Here is a 20,733-nt window from a genome sequence, read left to right on the forward strand (position 1 = left end):
TCGAACTCACAAACCGTGAGATCATGACCTGAGCTGAAGTCAGACTATTAACTCCCATTTAAAGTTTAAGTTTCCTAATTACTAACAGTTTATTAGCTTAATTACTAACACTAAGTTAAGGTTTATGAAATTAATGCAACTGACTTTCTTTTAAATTATTTTAGAAGATACATATTTAGAATTTTTCTCAATATATTTGCCTGTAAAGGATTGTAAGGGTTACTCTTCATTTTTCAAAAAAAAAAAAAAAAAAAACTAATCCCCAAAGGACAAGTCATAGGTACAATGGTACATATTAGCAAAATTTCCACTACCAAAAAGCTCAGAGCTATGTTTTATGATCAGGGTAGTAGTTATATATGAACATAAGATAATTATCTCTCTTTCTCTCTGCATGAATGACTGGGTTTTTCTAAATAAATAGATTTAATGGGGGTATAATTGGCATACAATAAACAGCACACAATTTAAAGTATACAATCTATAAGCGCTGATTGATTGATATATGTATACATCTATGAAATTATCACCATAATTAAGATAATGAACATATAAATTGCCCACAAATTTCTCTTTTGTAATCCCTGCCTCCTGCCCTACTTCCACAACACTGTTCTGTCACTATGAATCAGTTTGTATTTTCTAGAATTTTATATAAATGAAATAATGTAGTACGTGCTTTTTTTTTTGGTCTGGATTATTTCAGTTAACACAATTATTTTGAAATTCATCCATCTTATTAAATGTAGCAATAATTCATTTTTTATTGCCTAGTAGTATTCCATTACATGGATATAAACTGGTTACTTGTTGATGGATATTTGGGTTGTTTCCAGTTTAGGGACTATTACACATAGAACCGCTATGAACATTCACATATGCATTTTTGCATGCCCATATATTTCTTTTTTTCTTGAATAAATAGTGAGACATGGAGTGGCTGAATTATATAGTGGGTGTACATTTACCTTTTCTAGTCCATTTTTTAGCTTTGTTTTAAAAACAATTTTTATCATAATTATAGATTTACAGAAAAATTTTGAATATACGGTCTTAGTCTACTTGGTCTGCTTTAACAAAAATTCAACAGACTAAATGGTTAAACAACAAATATTTATTTCTCATGGTTCTAGAGACAGAAAGTTCAAGATCAAGGCACCAGCAGATTTAATGCCTGATGAGGGTTTACTTCCTCATTCATAGATCGTTGTCTCACTACACCCTCACATGTGTTCACATGATGGAAAAGATGAGAAAACTCTCTACAGTCTCTTTTGTAAGGGCACTAATCCTATCCTTTAGGGCTTCTCCCTCATAACCTAATCATCTGCCAAAATCCCCACCCCCAATACCATCACATCAAAAATTAGAATTTAAAAGTATGAATGTTTGTTTTGGGTGGGGTATAAACATTAAGTCCATAGTAGATAGTACAGAGATTTTCTACATACCCTATGTCCAGTTTTCCCTGTTACTAATACCTTAAGTTATTATGGTACATTTATTACAATTAATGAACCAAAATTGATGTATTATCATTAACTGAAATCCACATTTTATTCAAATTTCATTAGTTTTTACCTATTATTCAATTGTTTTTTCTCCAGGATCATTTAACTTTTTAAAATCTGCCATGTGGTTATACCATTTTAAAAAACAAAAGTTAGGCAATGCTGCTGGTCTCTAGCAGCAAATGATTAAAATGGTGAATGACAAAGCATACATATATGAAACATTTCGGTCTAGTCCAAGCCACTTTATTAGGTGCAAATGAACCAACCAGATAGTACTATATGAAGTCAACCTTTCAGGACTTGCAAAATGTCATTATTTATTTGCTCTTGCTACATCTTCCTCCACTTTCCCCAACCCTCCCTATAAAAAAGGGTGCATACGTATATTTGCAGTGGAGGCAAGTAACATGAGATTTGTTGTGAAATTTTTACAAAACCCTACTGGCAAACTAGAAACACCTTAGAGAAGTGCAAACAAAGAGGCAGGGATTCCTAGCCAAGATAAACACACAGTCAGCCATTTTGTAATATTAATTATGTAATCTTGATCTATTTGAGAGCTTGTGTGGGTGCAGGAATTCCTTTAGGATACGGCCATTTATACTAACACAGGAGTCAATTACTAGATTCTCTCTTCTAGCTTCCAAAGCCAATGTCCTTGAATGAAAGCATACAAGATTTTTATACAGTATGGCAGATGGAACAAATCTGGTAGTTTCATTTTTTAAAAAATGCTAATCATGCCATTAATTCAACTAAGAGAAGATCTGCATTCTTTCATAGCCCATAGCACACATTTTCTCCAAAGAGAACAGTTCTGATGGTAGAATGCTGAAGATGTTAAGTTGAGGTTTCCTCTTGAAAGCATTTCTGGAAACAAAATTTCCTTCTGGATGCATGGCTCTCCCTCAGGTTACTGTATTTGCTTCATATTTTAATTGAATCATAGCTCTTATGTTGTGGATGCATATCAGAAGTACACTGCCCCATAGATCTAAGAAGTGGGGAGTAAATAAATTGCTCTCAAGCAGTTGATTTATGGAGAGTCTACCACAGAGGCACTGTATCTGGCAGGAGGACTGGCCACACTGCCTAGGTTCTCAATTTCCTGGGCAGCAGCTTGATCCTAGAAGTATGTGTTGCAACTTTTTCTCTCTTAGTATTGCCCCTGAGGAATAGAGAACTTTGAAAAAATCTACCTAGGGATAAAGCTTGGATATTCACCAAAAGTTTGATGAAATAATGTCTTCAGACTGCAGTAAGTGCACAGTTCCCCTGGAGCTTGACTAGCATATTTGACCAAATCCTGAGGAGGATTTTGGAGTTATCATTTATTTGCTCTGTGGGTTACTTTTTTTCTCTCTCTGGGTTACTTTGACCACAGTGACTCCTTGCACCTCCTGACTTGCAACCTATTGCCAAAGTACCTCAGACTCCAATCTGAGCATACAGATTCTCCTTTAGCAGAAATTGGAATAGCCCTCCCACTTCTCTGATGTTGGTAAGAGACTGAACTCTAAGGAAATCTGAACCCAAATATAATATCCATTCAAAACTTCCAGCCTATCCCTTAAACTGCACCCAAATTTTCCAGTGACCCCAGAAGATGTCATCTGTAGGGATGTTGAAGGAATTTGGTATGTGCAGTAGCATGAGCTGCATTTGTGCAAGTTTGGTTATTTTTATCTACCATTTTAAAGTCATTGCAACAAGCTGATTCCTATAAGCTCTACAATGTCTATTCAGAGAAGTGAAATAATTATTGGGAGGAGACCCAGTGGAAACTGTCATTAGGAAAGGACATCCTAATATTTGTCCCTCTGTTAAAATTTAACGGGAAGAATTTGCAAAGTGACATAAGAGAGTCATGAAAAAGAGTGGTAGTCTTTGGGTGTAAGCATTCTAAAAAGGCCAATCCAGTTCCGTGTCATTATAGAATTACCTTTTAATTAATCTTACCAGAGGCTTGAGAATTATAAAAAATAAAGGAATTTTCTAGTGAGGTATGTACTCCACAGTGCTAATAAAAAATATCAGAGAAATTGAACTCCTCCTATTAAACAACAACAATAGTCTCTAAGCTTGCCTACAGGTTTGTGAATTGCATCTGATTGTCAAAGGAAACTGAACGAATTTCAATGCAATTGCTTTGCCCCAATAGAGAGTAATTTTTCATTATAATTCTCACTTTACATATCTTCCCATCAATATCTAACTTTTTTACCCCTTAGGCAATACCATAAAACAGTTTACCAAATCTTTTATAATTCTTGAGCTGAAAAACATATTCAATTCATCTTAAGGTTTTCCAAACAAGCTTCTTAAAATGCAAATAATTTTATTTACTTTCAATTACTGAAAAACTATAAGTTGAATATGGGCTTTGTGTGTTTTTAGTTTTGGTTTCTTCACTCCTACTTCCACCACTTTCTGGCTTTCTGTTCTCATCTCTTTACCTTAACATCCTCTCCTTGAATGAGTAAAATGCTCTTAACAAAGAGGGGAATGTGATACAGCTATGAAAAGATTTTATTCTTGATATAAAGTGAGTCTATATTAAAGACCCCAAATAGCCTTTTCCTAACTAATCAATTAAAAAAATATAGAGATGTGAATATATAGTTTGCCCCAAAATATAGAGGAAACTATTGAAGTCTCAGACAGCCCAAGGCAAAATGATGTGCTCTGTTTTGGCAACTTCCGACTACACTTTTTCAGTGCCTTGAAGCACCCCACCTGCTCTGGCCTTCCTCAAATTGAGCTAACACACACACACACATACACACACACACACACATACACACACACACACACACACACACACACACTTCTTATTTTCCCCCATTCTCAGCTTATCTCACTGGAAGAAGGAACACTGATCAATCACTTTGCCTTTGATCTAAATAAGTTTCAAATCTTATGACCTATGTGTGAATGTAGATTTTGTAAATCATGAGCAGGCTTCAATGGAAAAGTTAACTTTATAATCAGCATAGTTTTTACCTAGGGACAATCTGAATTGCCACCTATCTGAAGGATAAATTTTAGAGTGATGACTCTACTATTCACAGTTCTAGTTCCACAGTGGATCTTAGCCTTGACCAATGCCTACAATATTTAAAGCTTACCTAAGACATACTTCTTAAATATCTTCATTTAATGAACAGACAATAGATGCCCAATCTCACATATAATGTCTTATATTAATAAGCACCTGTAATTATTTTGAAAAAACAATAATAATAGGAATAATAATTCCTATTCATGTTTTTATAAGACACAGTAGATTGCAAAAGCATTTTGGAATCCTAAACCACATTGGGATTTTCATGATAACCATCTGAGATAAATAGTATCAGTTTATTTTACAGAATAAAAAAAATTGGTTTAGAGACTGAGGAAGATCTATCCATGCACAGTACCAATGGAGCCAGGGTAGTTCATTCACAGTACCAGTGGAGCTAGACCTGAATTCATCAAAATACAACTAGAAAGAATCCTCAGTTTCCCAGAATGCTTTGTTGTAGTGCACATTTGGGATGTAGAGTCAAAATCTGCGTGGGACTGAAAGAGTAAAAATCAGTCTGGGTGGAGAATAAGCAGCCCTGCTATTAATCAGCCTGGGAGGAAAGACAGATAAAACCAGCTGCAAAGTTAACAGAAAACCCTGTTTTCCCCAAGGTCATGCAGCAGTTGTAAAATGCCATAACGACCCCCACCTCCTTTGAATGGCTACTGATTTCTTACCAGTGATGCCCCAGACCTACTTTGCTATTTTCATATGTTACTGGGCATACCCAATTGCTAAGACTTGCCTCATGACAGCTGTCAAACCCTAGTCAATCCTCTCTTCTCCCAATGCTACCTTAAAAATCCGAACCTTGGGGCGCCTGGGTGGCGCAGTCGGTTAAGCGTCCGACTTCAGCCAGGTCACGATCTCGCGGTCTGTGAGTTCGAGCCCCGCGTCAGGCTCTGGGCTGATGGCTCAGAGCCTGGAGCCTGTTTCCGATTCTGTGTCTCCCTCTCTCTCTGCCCCTCCCCCGTTCATGCTCTGTCTCTCTCTGTCCCAAAAATAAATAAACGTTGAAAAAAAATTAAAAAAAAAATCCCAACCTATCCAGAATTTATCAGGGCTTGCCTAGACTCTCCTCAGAATCTTCAGTGAAAATCCAAACATTATAAAAATGCTTTCTTCCTACCTTCAGTCAAGGAATGATCCACAATTACTCTGGAGTGTCCCACCTTCAGTGCATTCAGTCAATAAATCTGATTTTTTTTTTCAGATTATAGGCTGGATCCTGGTCTATGACTAATAAGGCTTTAATAGGCCCTAAAAATGACACTCAAAGGGGGCACCTGGGTGGCTCTGTCGGTTAAACATTCAACTCCTGATTTTGGCTGTTTGTGATCTCACAGTTCATGAGTTCGAGCCCTGCATCAGGCTCCCTGATGACAGTGCAGAGTCTGCTTGGGATTCTCCCTCTCTCTCCCTCTCTCCCTGTGCGCCTCCCATGCATTCTTTGTCTCTCAAAATAAGTAAATAAACTTAAAAAATAACACTAAAATAAAGATTTTGTTTGAGATTTTTTTAACTGAAGCTGCTTCCCAGCAGCTTCATTTTATTTTTATTTACTTTTTATTTTTTAATTTTATTTATTTTGAGAGAGAGACACAGTGAGTGTGGAAGGGGCAGATAGAGGGAGAGAGAAAATCCCAAGCAGACTCTACACTCTCAGCACAAAGCCCAATGTGGGTTCAAACTCACGAACAGTGAGATCATGACCTGAGCTGAAATCAAGAGTCTGACGCTTAACCAACTGAGCCATCCAGGCACCCCTAAGAGTTTTTTTAAACATACTTCTATTCTTGATATCTTCAATCATCACTTCTGAACAATGATTACTCATACTCATAATAATAACCTAGAGACGGTGCAAGATATCTATACACCACAGGAGGGCTCACTTTGGTTTAAAGGACCATTTAGGATGAATGGAAATTGGAATTAGACATTTTCTTTTATTTTATTTTGGAGGGAATCAATCTCTACCCTTTATTTCATGCTATATTTTTAAAAAATCCAGTTTTGTTGAGGTATAAATATAAAAATCCTGATTGTGTATATTTAAAGTATACAACATAAGGTTTTGGTATATGTTTACATTGTAAATCAAGCTAAGCCACAATCAAACTAATTAACCACCACCATACATAGTTACCATGTTTTTGTGTGTATGGTGAAAACATTTGAGAATTACACTCCTAGCAAATTTCAAGTATACAGTACCCTTATTACTAAGTATAGTCATCATGCTGTACATTAGGTCTCTAGGACTTATTCATTTTATAACTGGACGACCAGCATCTCCCCATTTCTTCCACCCTCCACCTTCTGGTAACCACCATTCTATTCTGCTACTATGAGTTTGGCATTTTTAGGTTCCACATAGAAATCGTATCATATCATACAGTATATTCCATTTTTTTATTTATTTTACTTAGCAAAGTATTTTTCAGGTTCTTTTATGTTGTTGCAAATGGCAAGGTTTGCTATTTATTTATTGTTTATTTTGAGAGAGAGAGAGAGAGAGAGAGAGAGAGAGAAAGAGAGAGAGAGAGAGAGCAGGTGCACACGTCGGGGAGGGGCAGAGAAAGAGATTCCCCAGCAGGAACCACACTGTCAGTGTGGAGCTTGATTCAGGGCTCAAACTCATGAATAGTGAGATCATGATCTGAGCCAAGTCACATGCTTAACAGACAGAGTCACCCAGGTGCCCCAACTTTGGCTTCTTTTTTAAGATTGAATAATATTCTATTGTATGTATGAACCACATTTTTCTGACTATTCATCCATTGATGGGCACAGGTTGTTTTCATATCTAGGCTATTATGAATAATGCTGAAATGAACATGAGAGTGAAAATACCTATTTGAGATCCTGATTTCATTTCCTTTACATATATACTCAGAAGTGGGATTTCTGGATTGTATGGTAGTTCTATTTTTTTAATGTTTAATTATTTTTGAAAGAGAGAGACAGAGACAGAGTGTGAGCAAGAGAGGGGCAGAGAGAGAGGGAGACACAGAATCTGAAGCAGGATCCAGGATCTGAGCTCTCAGCACAGAGCCTGACATGGGGCTTGAACCCATGAACTGCAAGATCATGACCTGAGCCAAAGTCGGACATTTAACCAACTGAGCCACCAGGCGCCCCTATTTTTAATATTTTGAGGAATCTCTGGATTGTTGTCCATAGTGGCTGCACCAGTTAATATTCCAACTAACAATGTACAGAGTTCTCTTTTATCCACATCATGGCCAACAATTTTCATCTTTTGTTTCTCTGATAATAGCCATTTTAACAGGTGGGAGATGATAACTCATTGTGATTTTGATTTGATTTCCCACTTAACAAGCACTACCCATTGGCCATTTATATGTCTTCTTTGAAGAAATATCTATTCAGGTCATTTGTCCATTTTTAATAAGGTTATGTGTTTGTTTTGTTTTGTTTTAATATTGAGTTGTAAGAGTTCCTTATATGTTTTGGATTTTAACCCCTTATCAGATATATGGATTGCAAATATTTTCTCCTATTCCCTAAATTACATCCACTCTCTTTTTTGATAGAAATATAATTGACATACAACATTAGTTTCAGGTGCACAACATAATGATTTTGTATTTGTATATATTGCAAAATGATCACCACAATAAGTCTAGTTACATTTGTCACCATACATAGTTATAGAATTTTTTTCTTATTATTAACTATAGTTGCCATGCTGTGCATTACATCCCCATCAACTTATCTATTTTGTAATTGGAAATTTGTACCTTTTGATTCCCTTCACTCATTTTGGCCTCCCCCCCCCCAACCTCCTGCCTCTCCACCAATTTAGTCTCTGTATCTATGAACTTGTGTTTCTTTCTTTTTTTAGATTTCACATATAAGTGAGACCATATGCTCTTTTAGAAGCCTTTTAGTTTGATATAATCCCACTTGTCTTTCTTTTTTGTTTGTTAGTTATTTGTTTTGCTTCTCTTGCCTATGCTTTTGGTATAATAAACAAAAAATCATTGCCTAGATCAATGTCAAAAAGTTTTACCCTATGGTTTCTTTAGTAGTTTTATGGTTTCAGGTCTTATGCTTAAGTACTTAATCCTTTTTGGGTGGATTTTTATATATGATGCCAGGTAAGGATCCAATTGTATTCTGTATGTGGATATACAGTTTTCCCAATAGTACTTATTGAAGAGACTATACTTTCCCCCATTGTGTATTTTTGACATGCTTTTTGAAAATCTTTTGACTGTAGATTGTGGATTTGTGGATTCTTCATACTGTTCTATTTGTCTATATGTCTGTTTTTATACTAGAGCCATACTGTTTTGATTATTGTAGCTTTTTGATGTAATTTGAAATCAGGAAGTATGATCCTTCCAGCTTTGCTCTTCTTGTTCAAGATTGTTTTGGCTATTCGGGGTCTTTTGTGATTCCATATATTTTAAGATTTTTTTCTATTTCTGTAAAAAAATGGCATTGGGATTTTGATATGGGTTACACTGAATCTATAGATCACTTTGGATGGTGTAGACATTTTAACAATATTAATTCTTCCAATCTGAATACAGGATGTCTTTCCATTTATCTGTGTTTTCTTTAAATTCCTTCATCAACATTGTATAATTTTCACTTTACACATCATTCACCTCTTTGGCTAAATTTATTCCTTAGCATTTTATTACTTTTCTTGCCATTGTAAAAGGGATTGTTTTCTTAATTTCCTTTTCGTGGCTTCTCTGGTTTTAATTGAGCATTTTATGTGCTTTTATTTTGTCTTCTCTGTTAGCATATCAATTGTACTTTTAGAAAATTTAGTGTTAGGCCTACAGTTTGCAATAACATTTACAACTAATCTAAGTTCACTTTCAAATAATACTATACTGCTTCACATGTAGTGCAGGTACCTTATAACAGTCATAAATTTCAATTATCCATAAACTATAATCACCAAATACATTGATGCTATTATTTTGCACATTTATAACTTAACTTTATTGAAAAGTGATTCACAAATATACTTGTATATATTTAAAGTATATAATGTGATGGGGCGCCTGGGTGGCGCAATTGGTTAAGCGTCCGACTTCAGCCAGGTCACGATCTCGCGGTCCGGGAGTTCGAGCCCCGCGTCAGGCTCTGGGCTGATGGCTCGGAGCCTGGAGCCTGTTTCCGATTCTGTGTCTCCCTCTCTCTCTGCCCCTCCCCCGTTCATGCTCTGTCTCTCTCTGTCCCAAAAATAAATAAACGTTGAAAAAAAAATTTAAAGTATATAATGTGATTATTTTATATACATATACATTGTAGAATGATTAAGATAATTAACACATCCATCGGCTAGCACAGTTAACATAAATAAATCTTTTTTTAAATGTGGTGAGAATGCCTAAGATCTACTCTCAGCAACTTTCACATATATAATACCATATTATTAACTATAGTCTCAGTTCTATACAGTAGGTCCTCATAACTTTTCTTCTTATAACTACTATTATTGCTATTATTATTTAAAACAAACTGTTATATGTTTGATAAATTATGAATAGGAAAAATAAAATGTTTTATCTTAATTTATTCTTTCTCTAACACTCTTTCTTTCATTATGTAGATCCAAATTTCTGAACTATATCATTTTCATTTTTTTCTGAGGAACTTCTTTTAACACTTCTTGCAAGATAGGTCTAATGGAAACAAGTTCCCTCAGTTTTCATTTGTCTGAGAAAGTCTATTTACCCTTCACTTTAGATAAATAACTTATATGGATACAGCATTTTAGGTTGTTGGGATATTTTTCACCACTTTGAATATTTCACTCCACTTTTCTTGCTTTCACAGTTTCTAAAGAAAAAGTCTGATGTATTTCCTATTCTTGTTCTTGTAGAGGTACTTTTATTTCCTTTGGATTATTTCAAGATGTTCCCTTTGTTTTGATTTACTGCCGTTAGAATATGATATATCAAGGTGTACATTTTTTAGTATTCATTCTGTTTGGTATTCTCTAAGCTGCCTGCAATCTTTGGTTTGGACCGTTTCATTAACTTTGGAAAATTCTCAGCTCTAATACCTTAAATATTTCTATTGTTCTCTTCTCTCTCTCTTACTTCTAATTTTGGTATTTCCATTACATGTATCTTTGTCTTTTTGTAATTATCCCTTGGGAGTTATATTTTGTTCCATTTTTTCAGACTTTTTCCCCTTTTACATTTTAGTTTAGGAATTTCTACTGATATATCTTCAAGATCACTAATTCTTTCTTCATCTGTGCCCGGTCTATTGATAAGCCCATGAAAGGCATTCTTTATTTCTATTACTGTTACTGTGTTTTTTTATTTCTAGCATTTTCTTTTGATTCTTTCTTAGAATTTCTGTCTCTCTGGTTACATTGCCCAATACTGTTGATATATATTGTTTGCTTGTTCCATGGAAGCACTTAACATATTAAACATAGTTTTCTTGCATTCCCAGTCTGATCATTCCCAAATCTCTGCCATATCTGATTATGGTTCTGATGTGTACTTTGTCTCTTCAGACTACATTCTTTGGGGTTTGGGTTTTTGTTTGTTTGTTTGTTGTTTGTTGTGTGTTTTTTCTTTTTGTCTTTGTTTCTGTTTTGCTTTTTAATATTTTTTGGTAATATTTTGTTGTTGTTGAAAGCCACACATTATGCACCAGGTAAAAGGAACTGAGGTAAATAGACTTTTAGTGTGAGAGTTTATGTTTATCTTGTTAGGCTCTGTTTACTGTTTGCTATAGTTGTAGGTATAAGAGGCTAAAATTTCGTAGAATGTACATGTTTATGTCTCCACTGTTTTCTTTGTGTTTTCCTAGAGACTGCTTTTTAAATAGGGTCTGAGCTTTGCAGTTATTTCAGCTGAAAGCCCTTGTTATCATACAGGAACCTGATTGGTGGTAAGCATTCTATAATCTTATGATAAAGTCTTAGTCTTTCATGGAGCCTGTGCCTTTGAATATGACCTTCACAACTGCTTCTCAGCTTTTCTCCTCTTTTTAAGTGAGACAGGAAAGCTTGAGGGGGTAGCTGGAGTTTAGTATTGCAATTCCCTTCCCTCAGGTAGGCTAGGTTTGGTAAAATTCAAGTAGTTTAGGCTCTGATAAAAGAATTTCCCTTAGGGACAGGCCTTTGTTAAGAAGCACAGAGTGCTCTGGAATGATTGCTTTTATTAAATCCTCTGACAGAATTATAGGGAGATCTTTCTGTGATCTTCACCCTGAGATCCTGGTAGGGTTCCCAGAAGCAAAACTCATGAAAATGTGGGGCATTCCAAAGATTACATTTCATGGAGTTTTTAACTCTCAGGCTAGTCCATAGTGGGCTTACAGTGACTTATCAGTTATAGTTTGTTTCTACCTGTACTGGCTCTTGCTCCTTGGTTTCTGCTCCCAATATACTGTGATTCTCAGTATTTGCTTCTTTCTCAAGTTTTGGGGGCAAGGGTTTGCCCTGTGTCCTCAGCTCATTGTTGGATCTAATAATTGTTCATTTTAATTTTCTTCAGCTCTTTTTCTTATTATAAAGATAAGAGTGACAAATTCCAAACTTTTACTAGTTTTTAAGACGAAGTCCTAACTGAAACTTTTGAAGGTGGTGATTCCTATAAACTAAATTATTATTTTCTAATTTTTCCAGTGTTTGCTGTTACATGTAACTTGCTTTTCCTGTTAATCCTTCAAATAAAATGCTTCAGAAGTTATTTGAAATATATCACAGGATCTCTTCATTTTTATCCTCTATTCCAAAACCAATCCCTTCAGTGTCTCTCTTTCACACATTCTGCAAAATTTATCTTCAATCCCAGAAAACACTCCCTTATTCCTTTTGTCTAGGCAGACTCTTCTCAAACCTTTTCCAGCTAATTTATTCAATAATAGTCTCTCTCTTTGAAAGTCGATTTTAAGCATAAACTGTACCACTCTTCTTCACTTCATTATGTCTACATATTTTTTTTCAACTATGTGGATCTTGTCTCTTGTTTAAATTTTAATGATTTCTGAGAACAGGGACCTGTTTTTTAATGCTTATATTTATCTTACACTAAATGTCTAGCCCAGAGCTATGCACATACTAGGGGACTGACAAAGAATCATTGGTTGACTGTTATATATCAATATTTGTTAGGAAATTGATTGCTTTACTGAGTGATTTGTAAATATAAACATCAACTGATGTTTGTATAATTCCCCCAAAGCAAGTCACTTCTAGATTTTCAAGAGCTGATAATTAAGACACCTCATATATATTAATAGATGGACGAAGGATCATTTTTCAGATTCTTTCTGCAGCCTGTGAAGATCTGTTTTTGGAAACTGCATTAGAAATGAAGAGGGAAAGACTGTGTCTAAAAGGACAGGATCAGCTTTCTGCTTCATGCCTGACAGAGGCTGTGGCTTCCCTACACATGAAGCTTTAAATCAAACTTAATTTGTGGTGCGTAAGCAGTTTCTGGCACTAAAGGGGGTTCTTCCATAGCAGATGACATAGAACTAAAAGAATTGTGTGTAGTGAGATTAACCCATAGCACAGAGAAAATGGAGAAAGTAAAACTCAATACAAACCGTGAAGACAGTAAATTCCCATTTTTCCCTTGGTTAGGTATATGTTGAGAAAGGAAAACTACAACATTAACCAGGAAGAAAAAGGTTAATAGAAAGACTATCAGTAAAATGTGGTTAAGACAATTCTTACATGTGTCTAGTTCAGCAATGGTACATAAATTTAAAGGGCAGGAGACTTACTCAAGTTACAAATGTCAGTATTATGAACTCTCAGATATGTGTATCATTGGGAGGGTACAGACACAGGGTAAATTTTAAAAGCATGTCTATTTGGAATATAATCTGAGCTTCATATTTCAGTATGGGAGACTCTTAGTTTCCAAGAACTCTCTTCCACCAACCAAACTTTAAGCCCTTCTTTCTCTCAAAGGGGAACCAGAAGAGATTAAGCCAACTGAATTTTAAATATCTTAATATATTAATATATAAACATTTAAATATATTAAATTATTAAATATTTAAATATATTAATATAGTATAAATATAAATATTTTTGTAGGAGCCCAAATGTAAATGATCTGCCTTTGATAATGAAATGTTGATGTTTAATAACATTCCTTTGCATGTGTATAGTGCTATTCACTCTTTCAATTACTTTAACCTATTTTACCCTCACAACAAAGTTGAGTATGGTAGGTATTTTTCCCAACTTAAAGCTGAGTTAATTTAAGGCACATTGACTTAATGACTTTGTAAGGATCCAGCTTGAGCTTGTAAATTTGAGGCCTGCATGTAGAACCCGGTTTTCCCTGAACATAGTTGTCTTTTCCAGCTTTATGCTAAATGCTGGCAAATCAGAGCATTTGTCTTTGCATTCATAACCAAGTGTCCAAAAAGGAGAATTAACTCCAGTGCTCCAATTTTCTATCTTGCAAAAACATGTATTTAAGAAATTCACCCCAGAACTTAAGGGCAGGATTGCCACCATGTAGACTTGTTTTCTTTGGTCAAAGGCAGGAGACAGAAAAGACAGCAGGGTGCCCACTATCACTTCATTCAGGAGGCAGCTGACCATTGGTGAGAATATAACTTTCCAGAGAAACAAGAGGCACACTCCTTAGGAAAGGTTCCTGGCAACTCAGTTGCTCTGTAAAGAACACTTACTCGTGGCCATTCAAGGCCCTTTGCAAATTCACTTGAGAAAGCAAAAAGCAGGACTATGAGAAAATGTCATACAGGGCAGGGTTCTTCCTGTGAGGGGCGAAGGGAGAAAGACAAAGGGAAACAGTGTCTGGAAAAGGCAGGACCATTGCAGTGGGCTAGGACCATTGGCAGATTAAGGCACAGGGCACATGCCTGTATACACAAATGCAGGAGAAAAGTGGAAAACAAACTTCTCATGGTTATTCGGGGATAGAACGCCAGTAACCACTTTCAGTTTACTTCCTATAAGGCAACCATTTTTAAAGCTCACTTCTTTACTTTCTTACCCCCTGTTGTCAAAACTAACCTCAAACGCAAACACTACACCTATCAATTTTTTCCCTTCATGCCATGGTACAAAAATCTAATTTGTTTTCATAAGTTCAGCTTAGAACGTGGAGCCCAGTGTTTCCTCCTTTTTGCTACACAAATCATGTTGGCTTGTTTATCAAAGCCTACTGGCATGGTAATATTTCTTTTTGCTAAGTGAATTCCTCACTTCTTTCCTTTTCCATCTGATCTCTACATCAAGAGTCACTTTTTGTGTTTTCTTTTTTTTTAGTTTTTGTTAATGTTTATTCATTTTTTGAGAGAGAGAGAGAGAGAGAAAGAGAGAGAGAGAGAGGTGGAGAGAGAAGGAGGCACAGAATCTGAGTAGGCTCCAGGCTCTGGACCGACAGCATGTAGCCTGACGGGGCTCAGACTCATGAACTGTGAGATCATGACCAGAGGTGAAGTCAGACAACCTACTGAGCCACCCAGGCGCCCCATTGTGTTTTCTTTTTGAAGGTTCCATACATAATACCCAGCCAACATTTGCCATACCCAATGGAGACTTTGTGAGCTATGTAATCATCTGCAATTTTTGCATGACTGGTCTCTCCCCATATCAGACGAATTCAACCAAGAATACTGTCTTTATTTCAGGCTCCTCAAAGAGCATCTTGGAGAAAAAGAAGTTGAGTTGGCACTCATCTTTGATTCAGTGGTGGAAGCTGACCTGGCAAATTATACCTGCCATGTGGAAAACCGAAATGGACGGAAACATGCCAGTGTTCTGCTGCGTAAAAAGGGTATTTATTTTTTTAACTATTACTATGGTTTGTTTAGCTACCAAGTAACTATTGAAGTTAAATATGCTTACTGGCCTTATTTTATCATTTAGCACAAATTTCTATTAAGCATTTTGTCTTTTTAAGGAAAAATATCTCTATCGCTATGGATAGTAGCATAAAATGCCTATAATCTTCTATACCATTAGGAAATAGATTTAAAAAATGAAATATTGTTATGTGTTAAATTCAGTGAAATAAAATGTACCTTAGTTATAAGTATTACATAAAATTTAATATGTATTGGCATTCAAATTTTTCTCTATATTTCACCATCTTATATTGCTTAAATGAAAAACTAGGGATTTTATTATTGAATGAGAAACAAAGCCACTTTTTTATTCCCTGACTAAAATAGAAATAATAAAGAGTATCATAATATTCTTATAATTGTCATAATAAACATTATAAATAATATGTCATGATATGACCTGGTATTAAGAGGCCTTTGATAGGTACATATATTTTAAAAATAATTTGGCATTTATGGAAACCCCTCTCTAACTTTATTTTTGGATGGTGTGGAAATTGTATATAACGGGCAAAGAAAGTAAATTTATAAATAAAGGAGATAAACGCAAATATAGGAACAACAATCCCAGCAGCTGGAGCAGCTTCTGAGATTGGCTTTTATTCTGTCACAACTCTTGATTACTGCAAAAGGCTAAATATTTCTGTATGTATGCATCTGGCAAAGGTTTTTGTAAATGTAACAGAACAAATGTTCTCAATCAATGTTTTTGTTGTCTAGGCTATAGAGCAATAGAACACATTCAATCAACAAGGTCACTAGTTGTACCTTTTAACCAAGATGGAATTTCTGTTTTCCTGCCAACCCTAATACTTGACCTTGACCAGCAGTTCTAGGAGAAGCAAGAAAATGTCATTATTCTGAGAATAATGCTTTTATCTCTCTAGTACCATTTCTTATTCAGTTGGATTTGATTCCATCTTAAAATAAGGGAGTTGTTGTTGTTGTTTTTTATTTTATTTTATTTTATTTTTTGTATAAAGGAGTGTAATATGGAAAGTAAAATCAGGAAACCCTGGTTGAGTAGATCCTTGTTCAGCCATTGATTCAGTAGGACTAACTTGTCTGATTAAATACCCTGAACCTCAGTTTTCTCATCTGTAAAACAGGGATAATAATATCTACATTGTAGAGGCACTTTGAGACTCAAATGATAATTATGTAGTGTAAAATATACCACACTCAGTGTTATTATACAGAACTTGAATTACTTCTCCTGTGCACTAGGCAACCACATAAGTCCACCTACATAAAGGGCAGACATTGATCATGTCCAGATACCTTATGGCAAAGATCACTTTATTCCTGCTCATTCCAGTCTTATTTTAGGCTCAGAGATCATCCAACCCAGGGATTGCAGCACCTCTGTATCTTCAGAAAATTGGGCAATGTCTGGCCACTAATTAGTACTTAGAACCTGTCTCGTTAATGAATGAATAAGGTTATTATTATTGCAGATCATGTATAGCAAGTATTGTGCTAAGGACTGGGAAATAGAATGATGAATAAAATAGACATCCCCAAGTCTGGAATGGTACAAATAAAGGTAAATATTAAACATTAAACGAAAAATTTGGGGCACCTGGGTGGCTCAGTTGGTTCAGCTCAGGTCATGGTCTCAGGGTTCATGAGTTTGAGCCCCACATTGGCTGTGTGCTGACAGCTTGGAGCCTGGAAACTGCTTTGAGTTCTCTGTCTCTTTCTCGGCTCCTCCCCCCCTCATGTTCTGTGTCTGTCTCTCAAAAATGAATAAACATTTTAAAAATTTAAAAAAAAAACTTAAACAAAAAATTGCACAAGTGTTACTGCTATGAGGAAAAACAATGGTGGTAGCAGGGTTCCTATCATTCAGTCAGCAGGGATAGAAATAGCCTTATCTGAGTTTAAAAATAAATTTATTTCTATTTAATAAGTAAAACAACCACTAGCACCCCTTAAAATTTCTAATAATCTGACAGTAGAAACCAAGGCACACTGTAAAATTGCTACCTCCCATGGATTCCTCAAGGAAACATGTCTAAATCATGAATAACTAAGAATATTAATTCTCATCTTTCTCATCTCCATATATTAGAGTTCCCCAGAGTTCAGGTCACCTCTTCTCATTCACTTCCTAGATGATTTCATTCCATCTCTATCTCATGGTTTTGCTTATTGCATATATGCTGACAATTCCTAAATTTATATATCTAGCCTGGTCATCTTTCCTAAACTCCAGAATTGTATACCTAACTGCCTATTCAACAGCTACTCAAAAACTCCACTAGTGGATGTATCTAGTAGGCATATCAAGCTTCATTTGTCCCAAACAAGAATTTTGCTTTCTGCATCCTATAAACCTGATCCTCCAGTTGCCTTCTCCATCTCCATCACCATCCTTCCAGTTGCTCAGGCCAAAATCCTAGGAGTCATCCTTGAGTTTTTCTTTTCTCTACTCACATGCTATATCTAGTCCACCACCAAATCCCATGGCTCTACTTTCAAAACACATCCAGACTCTGATGTCTTTCCCCACATTCACTGTTAATGACCCTGGTCTGAACCACCAGCATCAATTGCCTGGCTCACTGCAATGGCCTCCTAACTGGCCTCCCTGCTTCTTTCTTGTGCCTTGCAGTCTGTGCTCATCACAGCAGCCAGACAGAATGATCCTTTTCATATATAACTTAGAGCATATTATTCCTCTAATCAGAACCCTCCAATTATAGAATCCTCTCCATTACACTTAAAATGAAATCCCAAATCTACACTATGGCCTACAATGCATGACAATCTATTGTGATTTCTGATCCAGTTTTCTACCACAAGCTGCCTATTTGCCTCAAACATCACACACACTAGCTTCTTTTCTATTTCTTGTGCTCACCAAGCATAGTCCTATCTGATAGTCTTTGCAATTACTAATTCCTGGGTCAGGAACACTCTTCCCTGAGCTGTTCCTATGATTCACTCACTTTTTTCATACAGGGCTCTGCTTAAATATTACCTGCTCAATAGCCTTCCTTGGACACACTCTATAAAAGAGTACTACCCATCACTTTCTTTTTTTTTGGGGGGGGGGTTAGAATATTAAACATTTTAATACAGTTTAAATCAGTGTGTCAGGTCCATTTCATCTCTTTCACTGCCAAATCTGAGGGCAGGCACTGTTTTGGTTTCTCTGCCTTCCCTTTGTCTGTGATGACCAAGGTATAAAGGTATCTGAAGTTTTTTGTTTAAACATTTTAAGCCTTACTGAAGTAAAATTGAGAAATAAAATTATAAGAGATTTAAAGTATACAACAGGATGATTTGATATACATATACATTGTGAAAGGATTCCCTCTATTGAGTTAATTAATAAACATATGTATCACCTTACATATTTACCTTCCTTTTTTTTCTTTTGGTGAGAACATGTAAGTTCCTCTTAGAAAGTTTCAATTATACAATACAATGTTATCAACTACATTAGATACTCAGACCTTATTCATTTTACAACTGAAAGTTTGTACCCTTTTATCAACTTCTCCCTATTTCCTCCTCTAGCCCCGACCCCTGACAACCATTTTTGTACTCTCTTCTACTATGACTTCAGGTTTTGTTTTGTTTTGTTCCATTTTGTTTTGTTTTAGATTCAATATATAAGTGATACCATGCAGTATAGTATTTACCTTTCTCTCTCTGGCTTACTTCACTTAGTATAATGAACCTCCAGGTTCATCCATGTTGTACTAAATGATAGGATTTTCCTCCTTTTTTAAGGTGAAATAATATTCCATCATATATATTTATGCCATATTTTCTTGATCTAATCATTCGTTGAACTATCCATCACTTTTTTTTCTCTTTCTTGGCTCTATTTATGTTTATTGTACTTATTACTATTTGATATCTTCTTACATATTTGTTTTCTTCTTATCTTCCCCCCTCACCACTAAAATGTAAACTCCACGAGAACAGGAACTTTTTCTGTCTTATGTACTGCTGTATCCCTAGTGCATAGAACATAGTAAGTGCTCAAAAATATTTGCTGAGTGAAAATGCTCCTCCTAGAGGGCCAGAGCAATAGGGTGGGGATAGATAACAGGGATTGGTAAAGTGAGGATTTATCTGTGATTTTCTCTTGACTAGTGTCTGCCCTGGGCTATCTAAATGCATGTCTCTTTTAAAAGACATTTACTTTCCAGATTGGAGGTTAAAAACTTTAAGACCTCAGGGGCCAGGCAGATAGTAAACTTTTTTTTAAGAGGTTGGATCCTAGAGAAAAAAAACACAGGATAGAGAAAACATGCCTCACTTTAAAGGGGCAGTCACTACTCTTTTCTAGTAGATTATGCCATGTTTGCTGAAATGTAAACTCAAGGATAAGAGAATTTCTGAGTTTTCAAGTGAAGTTGAGTGACTAGGTATGAAATCTTTTGAGTTTTAAATATTGGTGTCCATTGTTTGGAAACATGTGGAACAACAAAACCTTTTGGGGAGTCATGTTATACCAGTGTGCACTCCCTGTTTTAGGTAGCAGTTAAATTTTTTCACTGTGCTTTGCAAAAGGATGCAGTTCATCTTCTCTTATTCTATTTTCCTTAGGAGCTCTCAACAATATGGTAGAGCTCCAGAAAAGAGGGAGAAGCCCTATGGCCCTGCTTCAACCTTTTTTATCAGACTGAGCTCTGGCTTGTCTTGCAAAACTTAAGATGTTTCCTTTGGAGTTAAACATTTCGGGTTTTATCACAGCATAGCCTGGCCTCAGTGGCTGCAGTGTTTTCACCCAGAATATGAGTATGATGTTTGTTAATGGAACAACTTACTGATGAGCTATGAGTCAAATATTGAAAAAGCCCTAAGTGATAATAATGAAGAAGCATTTGATGAATCCTTACTGTGAAAAGGCCTTTCGTAAAATGAAAACTCTTGTCTAATATATCCAATTAACAGGGTCAGGCTTTCTCAGAGCAAGACATCCTTATCTATGCATCTTTTACCTGCACTTACCACTTTCTCACTCTCTGATGAACTATCAACAATTATAACTAAAATATCAGTAAGTAGTCGTGTGTGTGTGTGTGTGTGTGTGTGTGTGAGTGTGTGTACCATGACTGAATTTATGCTAAGGAAATTCTGGTAATTGTTTCTTCTCTGCACATACTGCCTTTCCTACAAACCAGAACATATCACTGAATCCCTCTCTTCTCATTCCCAGTGCTACTGCCCCAGCCTGAACCCCCAACCTGTAAAGAAACCCTCAGGTGGGATCTCCTAACCTGCTTCCCAACTTATGACCTAGCTAAAAACATTTCCAGTCTTCCCTCTCTA

The 20,733-nt window shown here is 35.8% G+C and overlaps 1 protein-coding gene across 1 annotated transcript in view; it reads left to right on the plus strand.

Moving 5' to 3' along the window:
• Positions 1–20,733, plus strand: part of IL1RAPL2 (interleukin 1 receptor accessory protein like 2) — a 603,372-nt gene that overhangs the window by 559,791 nt on the left and 22,848 nt on the right. The window contains exon 8 of the mRNA XM_047843276.1: positions 15,223–15,368. Coding sequence (XP_047699232.1) covers positions 15,223–15,368 — 146 coding nt within the window. The remainder of the gene's footprint in view (positions 1–15,222; positions 15,369–20,733) is intronic.

The sequence above is a fragment of the Prionailurus viverrinus genome, chromosome X (genome assembly GCF_022837055.1).
Source record: "Prionailurus viverrinus isolate Anna chromosome X, UM_Priviv_1.0, whole genome shotgun sequence".
NCBI lineage: Eukaryota > Metazoa > Chordata > Mammalia > Carnivora > Felidae > Prionailurus > Prionailurus viverrinus.